Source organism: Lissotriton vulgaris, chromosome 10 (genome assembly GCF_964263255.1).
Source record: "Lissotriton vulgaris chromosome 10, aLisVul1.2, whole genome shotgun sequence".
In the NCBI taxonomy this organism is placed as follows: domain Eukaryota; kingdom Metazoa; phylum Chordata; class Amphibia; order Caudata; family Salamandridae; genus Lissotriton; species Lissotriton vulgaris.
The window spans coordinates 317,090,769-317,105,738 of record NC_141698.1 but is presented as its reverse complement, the minus strand read 5'-3'; the positions used below and the strand labels follow the sequence as shown (position 1 = coordinate 317,105,738).

At 46.2% G+C, this 14,970-nt stretch overlaps 1 protein-coding gene across 2 annotated transcripts in view; it reads left to right on the top strand.

Moving 5' to 3' along the window:
- LOC147685171 (meiosis-specific coiled-coil domain-containing protein MEIOC-like) overlaps positions 1–13,959 on the top strand; it is a 312,693-nt gene extending 298,734 nt beyond the window's left edge. For both annotated transcript variants that reach the window (XM_086941077.1, XM_086941078.1), the window contains exon 7: positions 13,457–13,959. In XM_086941077.1, coding sequence (XP_086797203.1) covers positions 13,457–13,737 — 281 coding nt within the window. In that variant the 3' untranslated portion in view covers positions 13,738–13,959. The remainder of the gene's footprint in view (positions 1–13,456) is intronic.
- Positions 13,960–14,970: the final 1,011 nt, after the last annotated feature.

The window sequence follows — 14,970 nt, the reverse complement described above, 5'->3', positions numbered from 1 at the left end:
TTTGCTTTGTTCTCCCCAAGTTGACAGGGTATGCCCAGACGTGGGTTCCTTGCTCACTCTCGCCAATGGATTCAAGCTAGCCTTAGGGGTGTTGCCCCGAAACCGGTCCCAGGATGCTGGTTTCCAGTCCAGGAAAGACCTTGCTTAGCAGTTTGGGCTGGACTGTTCCCATGAGGCACAGGGTCAAGACTGATTTGAGTATAGCTGGGACTGAGCTGGGGTGGCGAAGTGAATTACAGAACGATGATGGATTAAACTCAGATCTGTGACTGAGGGTGAGTGTCTGAAAAGTTTCTTCGCTCCGTCCATCATCCCCTTGTGTTTTTTTTAACTATTTCAATACACTCATTACTAACTTAAGATGTTTGTACACATATATTTGTAGTAACTTTTTTAAAAACTGTGTTTGAACCCCACCTCCTGTTTTCGCTATCGCGCGGAAAGTCGCAATGGCTCAGTTTACCGCGATGATGGCGCCTTTTTTAGGGTGTGCAAAACACATATATGCGCACATTTTACAGTATTTTAGACACTAGGGGTTTATCACTGCACTGTTTAAAGTCAAACTTTTGTATGGAGTTAGTCTAAAAACCATTTAAACCATTTTTCCGTTTCGCTGTGACGTCGGGTGACGCAATGATATCAGTAGCCGTGGCCACTGTGAAGGCTTCCTGAAATGACAAAAAAAATGCAGGCATTCAATAGCCTCCCCTACATTAAAAACGTATAACTGCCAAATAGATTATAACCAACATACTAAACACATTACTATCTAAACAACTGTAGAATAGTGTTAGCAATGGGATTTCGGGTCGGCTAAGGTTTGCACCGAAGTCGGGCCGGAACCGAAACTCTAGTCAGGATAAGGGAGTTACACTCCTAAAATAACCCCTGCTCACCCCCTTGGTAGCTTGGCACGAGCAATAATATACAATGAGACCCAATCCAAATGGCGAGTAAATCTATCAGTGGCACGAGCAGTCAGGCTTATCATAGAGGCAATATGTAAAGCATTTGCACATAACCAACAGTAATATAGTGTAAGCACTACAAACGGACAGCACACAAGTTTTGAAAAATATCCAATATTTTTATATACTCAAACAAAACCAATTACGATAAGAATCCACAGTACAGTACTTTTAAAAATAGTTGTGTTGCAAGATGTCTTGAAAACACAGTTCTTTGATGTCGATAGCTCAGTCCGGGTTATCACGGAGTCGTGAGCAAGCAAGTCCAAACAGTTCTGGCTGGCCGCGGCGTCGTGGGTCAGCTGCAGTGCCGGGAAGACCCGCCAACAGTACCTTTCAGAGATGCAGGTCATCAATAACCTCTCGTTGTCACGCCCGTTGCAGGTCGCGCTCCTCTCAGATGGAATCAGGAGCGCTGGTGTTGGCAGGTGTCGGGAGCTGCGATGCAAAGTGCAGCAGTGCGGCGTGCGTTGCCTTCAGGTCGTGGTGCGAGTAGCGGCTCGGTGGCGGAGTCAGATGGCTTTGTCGGTGAGACCAGGGTCGCCGTGTGAGATGAAGGCGGTGCCCGTCACGGTGCTGGCAGGTCACGGTGCAGTAGTGGCGTCGCTGTCACTGAAGCGCTGTCGTCGGCTGACAACTGGAGTCTTTGGCACCGGCGTCTGTGGGCCAAGGCTGCGTTGCGAAATGAGGGCGGTGCGTCATATAGGTTTACTAGCGGTGCCTCCGAACCACGGTGCAAGCAGCGGCGTCGTCTGGGATACCAAGGCTCCGTTGTGAAGCGAGGCGGTGCCCACAGGTCGCGGTGCAAGCAGCGGCTCGGTGACGGCCTCAGCTGGCATCGTGGGCGGGGCCAGGGTCGCGTTGCGGCGGTGCTCTCTACAGTGCCTTCTGGACACAGTGTCTGCAGCGGCGTCGTAGACGGCGTCGGGCTTGAAGTCTTTGATGTTCCTGAGACTTCTTGAACAGGGGGCAAGCTCTACCTCAAGACCTTTGAGATACTCAGCACAAGTAGAGAAAGTTTAGTCCAGTCCTTTCACTGCCCACGGCAGAAGCAGCAACTGTAGGCCAACCCAACAAAGCAACAACTCAGCAAAGGACAGTCATCCTCCTGGCAGCTCTTCTTCTTGGCAGATTCCTTGATTTAAGCGAGTTCTAAAGTCTTGGGGTCTGGGCCCCAATATTTATACCAGCAAATCCTTTGTCCTCTGAAGGCAAAGGGGCCTGGACCTAGTTCAAACCAGTTCGGGTTGCATTCTGCCAGGGTGCACCTTCTTTCTTTGTCAGTGTGGGCCAGGGTCCTCAGACGCACCACAGGAGGTGGAGCCAGCATTGTGGAAGGTGAGCTCAGCCCTATTCAGTCCTAGGCGCTACTCCTCCCACCCATCTAGGTGTAGATGTGCCTATTCAGCCCGGCTGAATCACCCTGTCTTCCCCAGCCCCTGTCACTCACAAATCAGACAGACAATACACTTGCTAGCAGAGGCAGGCTGGATGGTTAGGTCAGAAAATACCTACTTTCTAAAAGTGGTATTTTCAAACACAGAATGTTAAAACCAACTTCACTAAAAGATGTATTTTACCATTCTGAGTTCAGGCATACTAAACTCAAATTTCTACCATGTTCTCTGAGTCAGTTCGGATAATAGGATGTAATGACCGATCTGCCCACGCTGGCCTACGGGGACAGGTAGCCTTGCAATAGTGAAAAACGAAGTAGGCTGTAATTCACTCAGGACATGCCACACACACACACCATGGCATGTCCTACCTTTTACATACAATGCACCCTGCCCATGGGGGTACCTTGGGCCTTCCTTAAGGGCGACTCACATGTAGCAAAGGGGTGGTTTAGGGACTTGCGATTGTGTGCACTCGCCAAGTCGGCACGGCAGCCCCAGGCTGCGCATAGGCTCTGCAATGGCAGGCCAGAGTTACACTTTACAAGCTGTTTACGTGGGTGGCACAATCCAGAGCTGCAGGCCACCAACAGCATTAGATTTATAGGCCCCGGCACACGCAGTGCACTTTACTGGGGACTGACATATAAATCAAATATACCAATCCTGGAAACACCAACACATTTTATACAGGAGCACTTGCACTTTACCACTGGACCGCAGTGAGGAAAGTGTGCAGAATCATTACACCAGCAAAACAGTCAAAACCGGGAGGTCAGAAAGCAAAAAGTCAGGGGACACACGCCAAAAGATGCCAAGTCTAACAAATAGCATGTACAACTCTCTTAGTATCTCTAGGACACAGTGCATATCTTTTCAGTATAATCTATGACTACATGCATCACTGTATCGCTAAGTCTCTCATACACTTTATAAGTATTTGAGGGGATCTGTGAGACAGTGCATCAGTCTATCAATACTTCTGCAAAAAAATGTGTGACTGCCTCAGTGCATCTATGAGTGGTGCATCAGTGTCACAAGGGGTCTGGGATTGGATGCGTAAGTCTCTGACTCAATCTGTTAGTAGTTACATGGGTGCCTTTGTAAGTACGTATATGACTGTCTGACTAGTCTGGGAGTGGATACATGCTTGCCTAATGGGATGTCTGAATTGGTGAGTGAGTGGCTGTCTGAGTGGTTCTGTGAGTGAGTGCATAAATCTCTCAGTGGGTCTATGACTGGCAGCATGAGTATCTGAGTGGTTGTGTCAGTGGGTGCGCGGGTCTGTTAGTACGACTGTGTGGGTACATGAGTCTCTAAGTGTGTAAGTAACTGGGTTCATACGTCTGTGAGTGGCTGTGTGAGTATCTGAGGGGGTCCGTGAGTGGATGTAGGAGTATGAGTGGATCTGTGACTGGGAGGAGGTGTCTGGGTGGGTCTGTGAGTGGATGCATAAGCCTTGACTGAGCGAGTGAGTGGGGTGGGTGTTTGAGTGACTGAGTCCATAGGTCTCTGAGAGGGTCTGCGACTGGGTGTGTGGATGGCTGTGTGGGTCTGTGAGTGGGTGTAAGCGTCTCTGTAGATATGATACTGTAAGCATGAGTCTGAATCTCTAAGTAGGTGCATCAGTATCTGAGTGGGTATGTGACTGGGGGTGAGTACATAAGTGTGACAGTGACCGGCGAATATGAATATATATATATATATATATATATATATATATATATATATATATATATATATATATATATATATATATATATATATATATATATTTTTCACCAATATTCGCCAATCCTCCTGTGTTGATTGGGTGGCCGTGATTAACTGTGGTGGATCTGCGAGGTCAACCGCACATTGATTGGCTGGCCACAGCCGGAAAGAAAAGTTACTACCACCATCTTAAGACGTGGGAACTCTGTCCCAGAGTCCTAGAAAATACAATAAAAAGGGACCAGTGTAGGAGTACCCTGAACCCCTCTGCCTTGTTTTGGATGCTCCCCACACGTGGTCAAAATAGATTTTTTTTAAAAACATTTCTTTGAGATTCTGTAGATCCACCATGGCACTGAGAGCATCCCTCTAGAGAATCGCTGTGGCGCTCATGGGGATTGGACCCAAGACTTGGCCATAGGCCAGGCCCTGCAACCAACCCCACTCTTTCCACGGCAGTTGACCTCTTACTTTACACTAATAAACGTAGAAATTATCTATGAAAAATATATGTTAAAGCGGCGTTACGGTTGGGAATCATAATAATCTTACTTTACATTTCAACAAAAACTCCTTACAAAATTCACTGAATAAATGCAAAGGTTAATGGAATGTTATAGATTGGAGAAAATTTCAGTTAGAACAACATTTTAAACTTACAAAACCACAGAAATTAATTCTCAAGTTATAGTTATCTCAAGGAACTATATCTTATTTGTAAAGTGACTATTGCGCTCCCCCTCTCCATGCACTCTGCGTACCATCCACATTACACCACTCATGACTGGTTCTTGATAATATCTCGAATAACAACTGAAGTGGCAAAGTTGCTAACACTACATGTCAAGAGCACAAGGTGTATATACTTTAGGGCATAAGTTAGTTACTTGACAAACATAATTGGTGAATTTCAGAGGTTTTGTTATGTGAAAATGTCATTTAAAACTAGAACTTCCCTTTAGCCTGTAATTTCTCTGTGAATATATTTATATATATTAATCCCCCAACTTAAAACGCGCCACGGGGCGCGTTTGCACAGTGGTGAAGGTAGGGGGCGGGGCCTGAGGTGATGTGTGTGCAAACACGCCCTGTGGCGCGTTTTAAGTTGGGGAAGTAATTACTCTCCGTTCCTGAGGTCCCCTGGGAGCCAACTAGCCAACCAGGTACCTCCAGTAAGCGCCAAGGATCTGCGTTGCAGAGAGGTGTAAAAAGGGGCATGGCCTCAGAACACCTCTCAGCAACGCAGCCCTCTGGCGCAACCTGGAGGTTCCTGGTGGGCTAGTTGGCCCCCAGGGACCCTCAGTATTGAAGGGGAATTCGTTCCCCCTCTGCAACCGCGCCAAGGGGCGCATTTGCAGATTGATGAAAGGAGGGGGTGTGGCCTCCGGCGTGACGCCGGGCTTTTTTTTATTTTTATTTTTTTAAGAAGGGTGGCTGTGTAGCCCCCCCTTCTTTTTCTATTGTTTTGGCCCTATGGACCCCATCCCCCAGGGCCAGCCCCCTCATTTTTTATTTATTAAAGTGGAAAGGGGCTAAATGGCCCCCCTCCCACGGCCCCAGGGACCTCTTCCCGCAGAGCCGGCCTTTCTATTTTTTTTTTTTTTACTTTTGGGGAGTGGGGCTGCGTAGCCCCCCTCCCGGGCCACTTGTAGCCCCGGAGACCCCATCCCCCAGGGCTGGCCCTGTCCTTTGGGTTCCGTGGGGGGGGGGTCCCAAATCCCCCTACGGTCCCAGCCGGCTCCCCGCGTCCTGTCTCTTCCAAGTAGCAAAGCAGTTTGCAATGACAGGCTGGGAGCTGCGAGGCTCCCGCCTTGTCATTGCAAACGGCAGTGTCCCGGGGTGGGCACCCCGGAACACTGCAGGAGCCGGCCCTGGGGGATGGTGGTCCCTAGGGCCTCGACCAGGCTCTAGGAGGGGGGCCCCCTCCCGCATTTTACAACAAAGCCCCGAGGGTGTTGGTCCCCAGGGCTAGGGGTCTGTCACAGAACCCCCCCCCCCACCCCCACCCCCCGGGGGCTAATTAGCATTGAAGCACTGCAGCCCACGCTTCGTTTTTTTTTTTTGGATTGGCAGGATTACGCATCCTGCATGGAGTCCTTGTGGGACCCCCTGAACAGGCCCAGGGGGTCAGGGTGTTTCTACCCTGCCCCCTTTTCGTGTTTTGCGTGTTTTTTTATAGGTTTCTTGTGCCTCTGTTCTACCGAGGCACATGATGGCTGCCAACACTTCCTGATTTGGAGTGTTGACCGCCAATTAGAATACAGCTTTTGCACGGCAGGGTGCGCTTATCCACCACGGCCATAGATATATATGTACTTTTAATTGTGATTTTCTCAGGAACTACTGAACGGATTTACACCATTTTAAGCAAAAGGCATGAGTCTGAACCAAGGACTACCTCTTTGCCAAATTTGGTGTCATGCAGTTCGAGCTGTAGCTGCGATGAACGGTTCCTATGGAAAATTTCTTTGGGAAAACACGTTTTGGGACCCCCTTATTTCTCGGCCCTCGCTTCACGAATCACCCCGAGACTTTCAGGATAGGAGCGGACTGGAGCTGGCCATTAGTTTTGAAAATTTTGCGAAGATTTGTCAACCGGCGCCAAAGTTATTCCAAATAGAATGTTGCGGATTTCCTATGGAAAATAGGTCCTAACTATAACTACCTACTGGCGACCACCAGTAGGTAATATATATATCTCCCACTGGCAATCTCCACTGGGTAGTTTTAGTTAGGATCATGTTTTGCTAATAACTTAGGCACCGTTTGTCAAACCTTCTCAAAAGTTTCCAAAATGTGCTACTTTTTGTTTCGTTTGTGCATGGAACTTCTCGGCATGATCCGCCAAGCAGAAGGGAATTAGAAACGGAGGTCCTAAAACACACAATCCCCATGCATTTTTCCATGGTCTTCTTAGAGCAGCACTACTGCAAAACTGCTGAATGGAATTATGCTAAATTTGTCAGGAAGCGGAACTGATCTGGTGGAAATGAATTTACTAGTTTGTAATGATCAAATATATTTGTATATATCTGGACAGTTGGGTTCGAGGGACTTTCACAAGAGTCCTCCGTACCGAATTTTAAAAAATAAAAGCCTTCTGATTGGCCCAGTTACTCATGAGCCATCCTGCTCCTGCAGGAACAGTGCTCTGATTGGCTGCCTGGAACATGAGGGGAAAGTGTTGCAGGCAGCCATTACAAGACTTGGGTTTTGTTCCCTGTCCTGAAGATAAGACCGAAACCTAATATAAAGAGGCAGGGTAAGGATACCCTGTACCCTCGCCCTCCCACCCCCGGGGGGCTAAAATTATATCTAAAATAATTTTCGTTTAAAAAGCAGCGGGACACACATGCGATCGCAACTAATTAAAAAAAAAATAGAAAGTTCAGCTGCATTTTGAATTGGCATTCGCCCCCTCCCTGAACCATAGATGGACCCCATCTCCCAGGCCACCTCCACAAGCCTGTAGCAGTCCCAGTGGCCCTATCCTGGGACCAGACCTTTTAGATTAAGGGGAGGGTGGCAAGCATCACCCTTCTCAAAGCCCAAATAGTTCAGGGAGACCTCATCTCCTGGGTCCATATAATAGAGGGGTGGGCACGCAGCTCCCCTCCCTGAGCCTTACAAGGACCCAAGTACATCATCCCCAAGGCCCGGTCTTTACCTGTGTCCCAGAGAGCCCTCCCCGGTGCACCGTACTTTTACCTGTCTGCAGGATGCAGACATTTACAGAAGTGTGTCCCAACCTGGTGCGAGCTTTGAGAAATGCTCCAGGTGGGTGGGAGTACAGTTAGTTTCCCTGCCTGTGGCCCCCAGTGATATGTGGGGGCACCAACTTACACTGAAAGGCTAGGGAGATGGGGTCAATAGGGCCTCTTAAAGCTTGGGGAGAGGGGACCACGCACCCCCATCCCCTTTTATTAGTGTTGAATCTCGGGGATAGGGCCCATTTGGGCTAGGGGGAGGGAAATATGCCCCTTTCTCCTAAAATAACCTTTTGGCCCTGGGGAATGGGGTCATCAAACCCCTTATAACTCAGGAGGGGGGAGCCATGCCCCCACCTTATTTTTATTCTTTAGCCCCAGGTGACTGGGTCCACAGAGCCCATTAGGGCGAAGGTGTAGGAATGCACGTTCCCCTAAAATAAATGTTATTGCTCTGAGGGATTGGGTTCCCAGAGCCTCCTAAGGTTGGGAGAGGGAAGAGCCACACGCCCCAATTCCCTATGATTAATGTATAGCCCCATGGATTGGATCCCTGGGGCCTACTTTGGTAGGCTGGTCAGACACACACTCCCCCTCCCGTCCCTTTGGCTACTAGAGGCTCAAATAGGGAGACCACATACACCTCCTCCCTTTTCAAAAACAAAATGCCCCAGGAAATGGGGCCCCCGGGCCGAACGACCCAGTCCCCTGGCAGGGATTTGGCGTTGCACGCCTGGTGTTGGCGCCTGATGGGTGTCTTGACTTTAAGTAGCTGAACACGCAGTACCTGCAGACAAATTTCTAATCACTTTAAATGTAGAAAAATGTTTATAGATGGATATATGAAACTGGAAAACCATAACCCCTCTCTTATTCATAGCCGGAAAGAATGTTTGAGAATCGTTAACCAGCTTTGTCAAGGATTAGGGTTCTTTAGAATGTCTGGTTAAACTAGTGTGTGCCGAGAAAATGCTGTACATACAGCCTATATTTCTTATGTCCTGCCTGTCTGCTCCTTTGAAAATAGCACTTAGATACTCTGTTGGTTCGTTTTCTTTTAAATGAGTTTGGTATATTTTAATTCGTTTTGCCTTCTGTTTAGCATGCATATTGGAGGGGGTGGTGTCAATCAGTAGTTCTCTAGTTTGTGATTGAATGTAGGTAGGTCGTAAGTACTCTAATTTTTTTATAGGCAAACTGGTTCTCAGCTATTTCAATTAAGGTGTTTGAGATGTAATGCTATTTTTAATCAACAAGTTTTTGGGACTTGAATAGTGGGACAAATGCATCTAATTTCCTCTGCTGAGGATATTTACAGTGGTTAATGCCCTCGGTGCAGAAGACTTTAGCTGCTGGTAATTGCTCACCTCATGTTTATGAACCGGAACCAAAGAGAGGGATGCATAAGGGAGCGACAGATTGTGTCCCTAGCCTGTTGGGCATTAAAAGCTATTAGCCGCATTTGCTGAGTATACCCAACACACTCCAATAAACGTACACATTGCCTGTCTGCTTCATGTCCGTAACACAGAACATACGATGCACGCAGATGATAGTGCCACTATTCAAGGATTTCAAATTGGCTCTGTCAATCTCTGCTTTCAAAACAGTCCTGATTGCATATAGACTATCTGAAGGGCAGTTTGTCTTCAAAAGGCGTATTTATCAGCAAATCATGTCCAAGCTTTATATTAACTTCCACACCATAGAAAATAATAAATCTAATAATAATAATGAGTGTTGAATACTGAGTTTTTACTACGTCCTTGTTGAGTATCACTTTCACTTCCTAAATTGCATCATCTACCTAAGCCCAAAGCAAGAACTTGCACTCTAGTCAACAGGAATAGTATACCTTTGATGCATTGTGTGAATAGCACGGGCTTCATATTAGTCTAACTATACCTTACAAAGTGGTATGAGGCTTGAAGCTCTGCAGAAACATGGGCAAGAAAGTGTGTATTTATAAGGTAGATTGGAACCGTTATACCTGAATTTCACAATTAATCTCTCTCCCTTAACTGCACTTGAATGTATTAGTTGTTTTTAGGTCTCGCGTCAACGCGCGGAAGCGCGTCTCCGCCGAGATCTTTTGTCAGCGACTATCATTCCCAGGAGACAGTCCTGGCCACGCGCATCCTTCCAGGCGATTTGTAACTGGAACGCGCGCTGTGGCCAGGCGCTGTCTCCTGGGAAGCGCAAGCACCCCACACGCATGCGCATACACACACACAAGCGCCCATGCACGCACGCACATACATACATACAGAGACACCCCCCCTGACACATACACGCGCGCACACACACACACACACACGTGCACCGAGGCCCCCCCCTCCCTACCTCCCTCCCCGTCACCGTCGCACGCATACATACACACACGAGCATACACGCACACACACACACGCACCAAGCCCCCCCAGCCTTTTTTGAACTTACCTGGCCAATGTCGGGGACTCTGCTCACCACGCGGCGCCCAACCTCCTGCTGGCGCGGCCCCGGGGCTCCACACCGCTCACAGGAGCCCCGGGCCGCGAGACGCAACGACTCCGCCTGCCGCCTCCTTCTGGTCTGAACGTGGCCCCGCCCCCGTCACAGGCGACCGTGCCTGCCTTCCGGGGCGGCCGCGGCGGCATTCCGGGGGCATACTCAATTCTATATTTAAAGTGCCTCCTACTGTGTAATGTGACAGGCGGCCTGAAATTATGTTTTGCGAGACGTTTTTATGATGTAAACTTTTAAAAGATCTCTTTGAAAGAAGAATTTGCAGACTAAACAAAACGACGGCATTGGAGACAAACAGGAAATGTACCCAAATTTTACAAACAAAAGACGAAGTATGGAACGAAATAGTGACAAGGAAATAGAACAGTCTCTCACAAAAGTATGCAGAAAACGGTGAGACCTATTAAATGAGTGCAGAGTGAGTGCAGAGTTGTAATGCAGAGTAGTGAGTAGTGAGTGCAGAGTGCTAATGCAGAGTAGTGAGTGCAGAGTAGTGAGTGCTGAGTGCAGAGTAGTGAGTGCAGAGTAGTGAGTGCAGAGTAGTGAGTGCAGAGTAGTGAGTGCAGAGTAGTGAGTGCAGAGTAGTGAGTGCAGAGTAGTGAGTGCAGAGTAGTGAGTGCAGAGTAGTGAGTGCAGAGTAGTGAGTGCAGAGTAGTGAGTGCAGAGTAGTGAGTGCAGAGTAGTGAGTGCAGAGTAGTGAGTGCAGAGTAGTGAGTGCAGAGTAGTGAGTGCAGAGTAGTGAGTGCAGAGTAGTGAGTGCAGAGTAGTGAGTGCAGAGTAGTGAGTGCAGAGTAGTGAGTGCAGAGTAGTGAGTGCAGAGTAGTGAGTGCAGAGTAGTGAGTGCAGAGTAGTGAGTGCAGAGTAGTGAGTGCAGAGTAGTGAGTGCAGAGTAGTGAGTGCAGAGTAGTGAGTGCAGAGTAGTGAGTGCAGAGTAGTGAGTGCAGAGTAGTGAGTGCAGAGTAGTGAGTGCAGAGTAGTGAGTGCAGAGTAGTGAGTGCAGAGTAGTGAGTGCAGAGTAGTGAGTGCAGAGTAGTGAGTGCAGAGTAGTGAGTGCAGAGTAGTGAGTGCAGAGTAGTGAGTGCAGAGTAGTGAGTGCAGAGTAGTGAGTGCAGAGTAGTGAGTGCAGAGTAGTGAGTGCAGAGTAGTGAGTGCAGAGTAGTGAGTGCAGAGTAGTGAGTGCAGAGTAGTGAGTGCAGAGTAGTGAGTGCAGAGTAGTGAGTGCAGAGTAGTGAGTGCAGAGTAGTGAGTGCAGAGTAGTGAGTGCAGAGTAGTGAGTGCAGAGTAGTGAGTGCAGAGTAGTGAGTGCAGAGTAGTGAGTGCAGAGTAGTGAGTGCAGAGTAGTGAGTGCAGAGTAGTGAGTGCAGAGTAGTGAGTGCAGAGTAGTGAGTGCAGAGTAGTGAGTGCAGAGTAGTGAGTGCAGAGTAGTGAGTGCAGAGTAGTGAGTGCAGAGTAGTGAGCGCAGAGTAGTGAGTGCGCAGAGTAGTGAGTGCGCAGAGTAGTGAGTGCGCAGAGTAGTGAGTGCGCAGAGTAGTGAGTGCGCAGAGTAGTGAGTGCGCAGAGTAGTGAGTGCGCAGAGTAGTGAGCGCGCAGAGTAGTGAGCGCGCAGAGTAGTGAGCGCGCAGAGTAGTGAGCGCGCAGAGAGAGTGTGCGCAGAGAGAGTGTGCGCAGAGAAAGTGTGCGCAGAGAGAGTGTGCGCAGAGAGAGTGTGCGCAGAGAGAGTGTGCGCAGAGAGAGTGTGCGCAGAGAGAGTGTGCGCAGAGAGAGTGTGCGCAGAGAGAGTGTGCGCAGAGAGAGTGTGCGCAGAGAGAGTGTGCGCAGAGAGAGTGTGCGCAGAGAGAGTGTGCGCAGAGAGAGTGTGCGCAGAGAGAGTGTGCAGAGCATTGTGTGCTGTTGAGTGCAGAGTGCTGTGTATTGGCAATGTTAATGACAATGCCATTTATTTTTGATTTAAAGAAAAAAAATGTCATGAGCAATGCCAATAGCTCTACCTTTAATGATGCCGAGACCATTGCTTTGCAAATGCTTGTTAGATCATGCATCTGGACCTTTTAAATCCATTAAAAACTTAGAGCTGGCTTTTTATCGACTCCTTGCTTATAGTCAATGATTTTATTGTCTGTTTAACTGCAATGCTCCTGCTCTGAAAGCTTTCCCCCCTATTGTTGTGCCCTGCCCACTGAGCATTTCAATCTCCCACTGTTTTGATTGGATGACCTGTAGCCTTCCTTTACTGTCGGACCTTGCATTTCAGTACGAGTGACTTCTATCTTTCGCTCTCTCTAGTCTTGAAAATTAATCTCTTGCTTCACAGCGACCACTTGCCTCCCTAGAGCTCTCACACTCTGAGCTCTGCCCGCTGCTGTATTGGTTGCCAGTCACTTTAAAACTGTTTCAAAATGGCTGCAAGTGTGCATGTTTTGTTGGTAAGCATCTTTGAGTTATTCTTATGGTAAATAAAAGAAAATCATTTTAAGATTGCCACTATGCACACAGCTGCCATGTGGCCATTTTGGAAAAGTTTCATGTTTTTCGAAATGCCATTCAAATATGGCTACTGTGGATGCAAAAGCTTGCACAGCAAAAGTCATTGAGTGATGTCTCCTAAAGCAAAGGAGAACTAGTTTTGCGTTGAATGCCCAAGTGTAAGCACTCCCAATGACCGTATTTTAGTGGTTTTTCTTTGTAAGAACAATCATTCCAGTATGGTCACCATACCTTCATGCGTTTGCATCTGACATGTGGAAAACATAGGTGTCACAGGCAAGACCTCCTGACTTAGCGATTGCTTATTAATATAAAGTAAAAATTGTATGTACTTAACAAACAACTGCCCTTCTGATATCATCTAGCGCACACAGAGGCCAACTTATGGCATATGCAGCTGCTCTTTAGCAGAATAGAGGTTATATTTCTAGGTGTTAAAGTGCAATATCATTGACAAATCTTAATTTGAAAATTAGTGGTCGTGTACTTGTATTCATGTTATCAGTTACCTATTTTCCACGATTAACGCAAAAAAACATGATTTTGTAAAGGATACCTGAATTTCCTTTAAAACTTGTGCTCTAAATTTGCCTGTCATATTAAGTCATTTGTGTAGAACAATCATTTGTATTAATATTGTGCAACTTTTTGATAGTTTTTTCTACCTTATTGCCCCTAGATGTCCTTGGATTAGCTGCAGCTATTAAAGAGCTAGTTGTTTCAACTCGCAAGGCACGTACAGCACTCTGGTGTGCCCTTCAAATGACCTTACCGAAAACCTCTTTGACTACTCCTGTGAAACAAGAAGATGTGGAAAGAGCTTTGAAGGAGTTGTGTCTTGGATGGGTTATTGATAGCAGTGCAATGGACTTGAATGCAGAACGTGTCCACAATGAATGCAAAAAACAAAATAACGAAGAACAGTCAGAACCATGCAAGGATGCAAGAAACCATGCATAAAATTAATGGAGGACCTTATTTGTACAGTAGAAAATGTTAAACTGACCACTGTTAAGTGGAATACCACAAATGATAGTCATGGAGCTTTGTTTCCACAGTGCAAAGTATGTGTTTTACAAATTACACATTTTGAGTGTGCAGTGTATAAAATGAATATATTAAGTTGCAAATTGAGCATACGCTACTTAGCTCTGTCTTTCTAACAAAATTCTCTTTCCCAACTCGTTTGTTCTGCACTTTGTATTTTTTGACCATTCTATATTAGGATGTCTTGAAATATCTGGGTGTAGGTAATACTCATTGTTTTGCATCCCAAATACTCTTTCTGGTTTGCTTTTGTGATTGGTTAATCCGAGCTAAACTCATGTGGTGTAGTGTGTTCCGTGTGGCAAATATACTTTTTTTATATACATCAAATGGTTTGTATTAAAAGCCGTTTGTAGGAGTATTTCATTAAGTCTTAGTTATCAGGTGATTAAAAGAATGTCTCTCAGGATTGGCATTTAAATGTAATATTGCCACAAGAATATCTGTTTAACATAGTATGCACTTATTCAGAATTATATGGTTATTAATAGATTATGGTACTATCGTTTTGAGAAACATTCCCTATTTATTTTAGTGTTTTGAATAAATATTTTATTTAAAGGGCCAGGTTATTAATATATATATATATACACATATATAAATATACATTTAGATTATTGCCAAACCTTCCCACTAATATAATGTAACAATACTCAGGAAATGTGTATAGGCTATATATAAATAAATAACATACAGAATTTGGGATGGGAGGGAAGTGGTTTGCAAAGTATTTTCAAAAGGCTAACTCTCCTAGATTACCAAAGCAGTTTTAACCAGTTTGTTTTAGGTTAACGAGAGTTTAATGTATTTAATTTCTACATCTGGTGTTCATCCTGTGGCTTAGACAATCACAAGTGTTATGTATTAATGTGAATGTACAGAATGGGATATTAGGAAATGACATCCTTGCTTGCTTGCTTCTGGTAACACTAAATGAGTATTTTACCGCTTTAACAGTTGTCTTAATTTGGGACTGTTTTAAACAATAATTTTGCAAATAACCAGTCCATGTTCTTTGGCATTTATATTTTCAAAGTGTTCAATAATTTTAAAGGAATATGATTATCACCACAAGGGTCAAGAAAAAGACTGAATAGCTTAAATGATTGATGTCTCACATGTCTTGGTATTATGGTGTTAATGTCT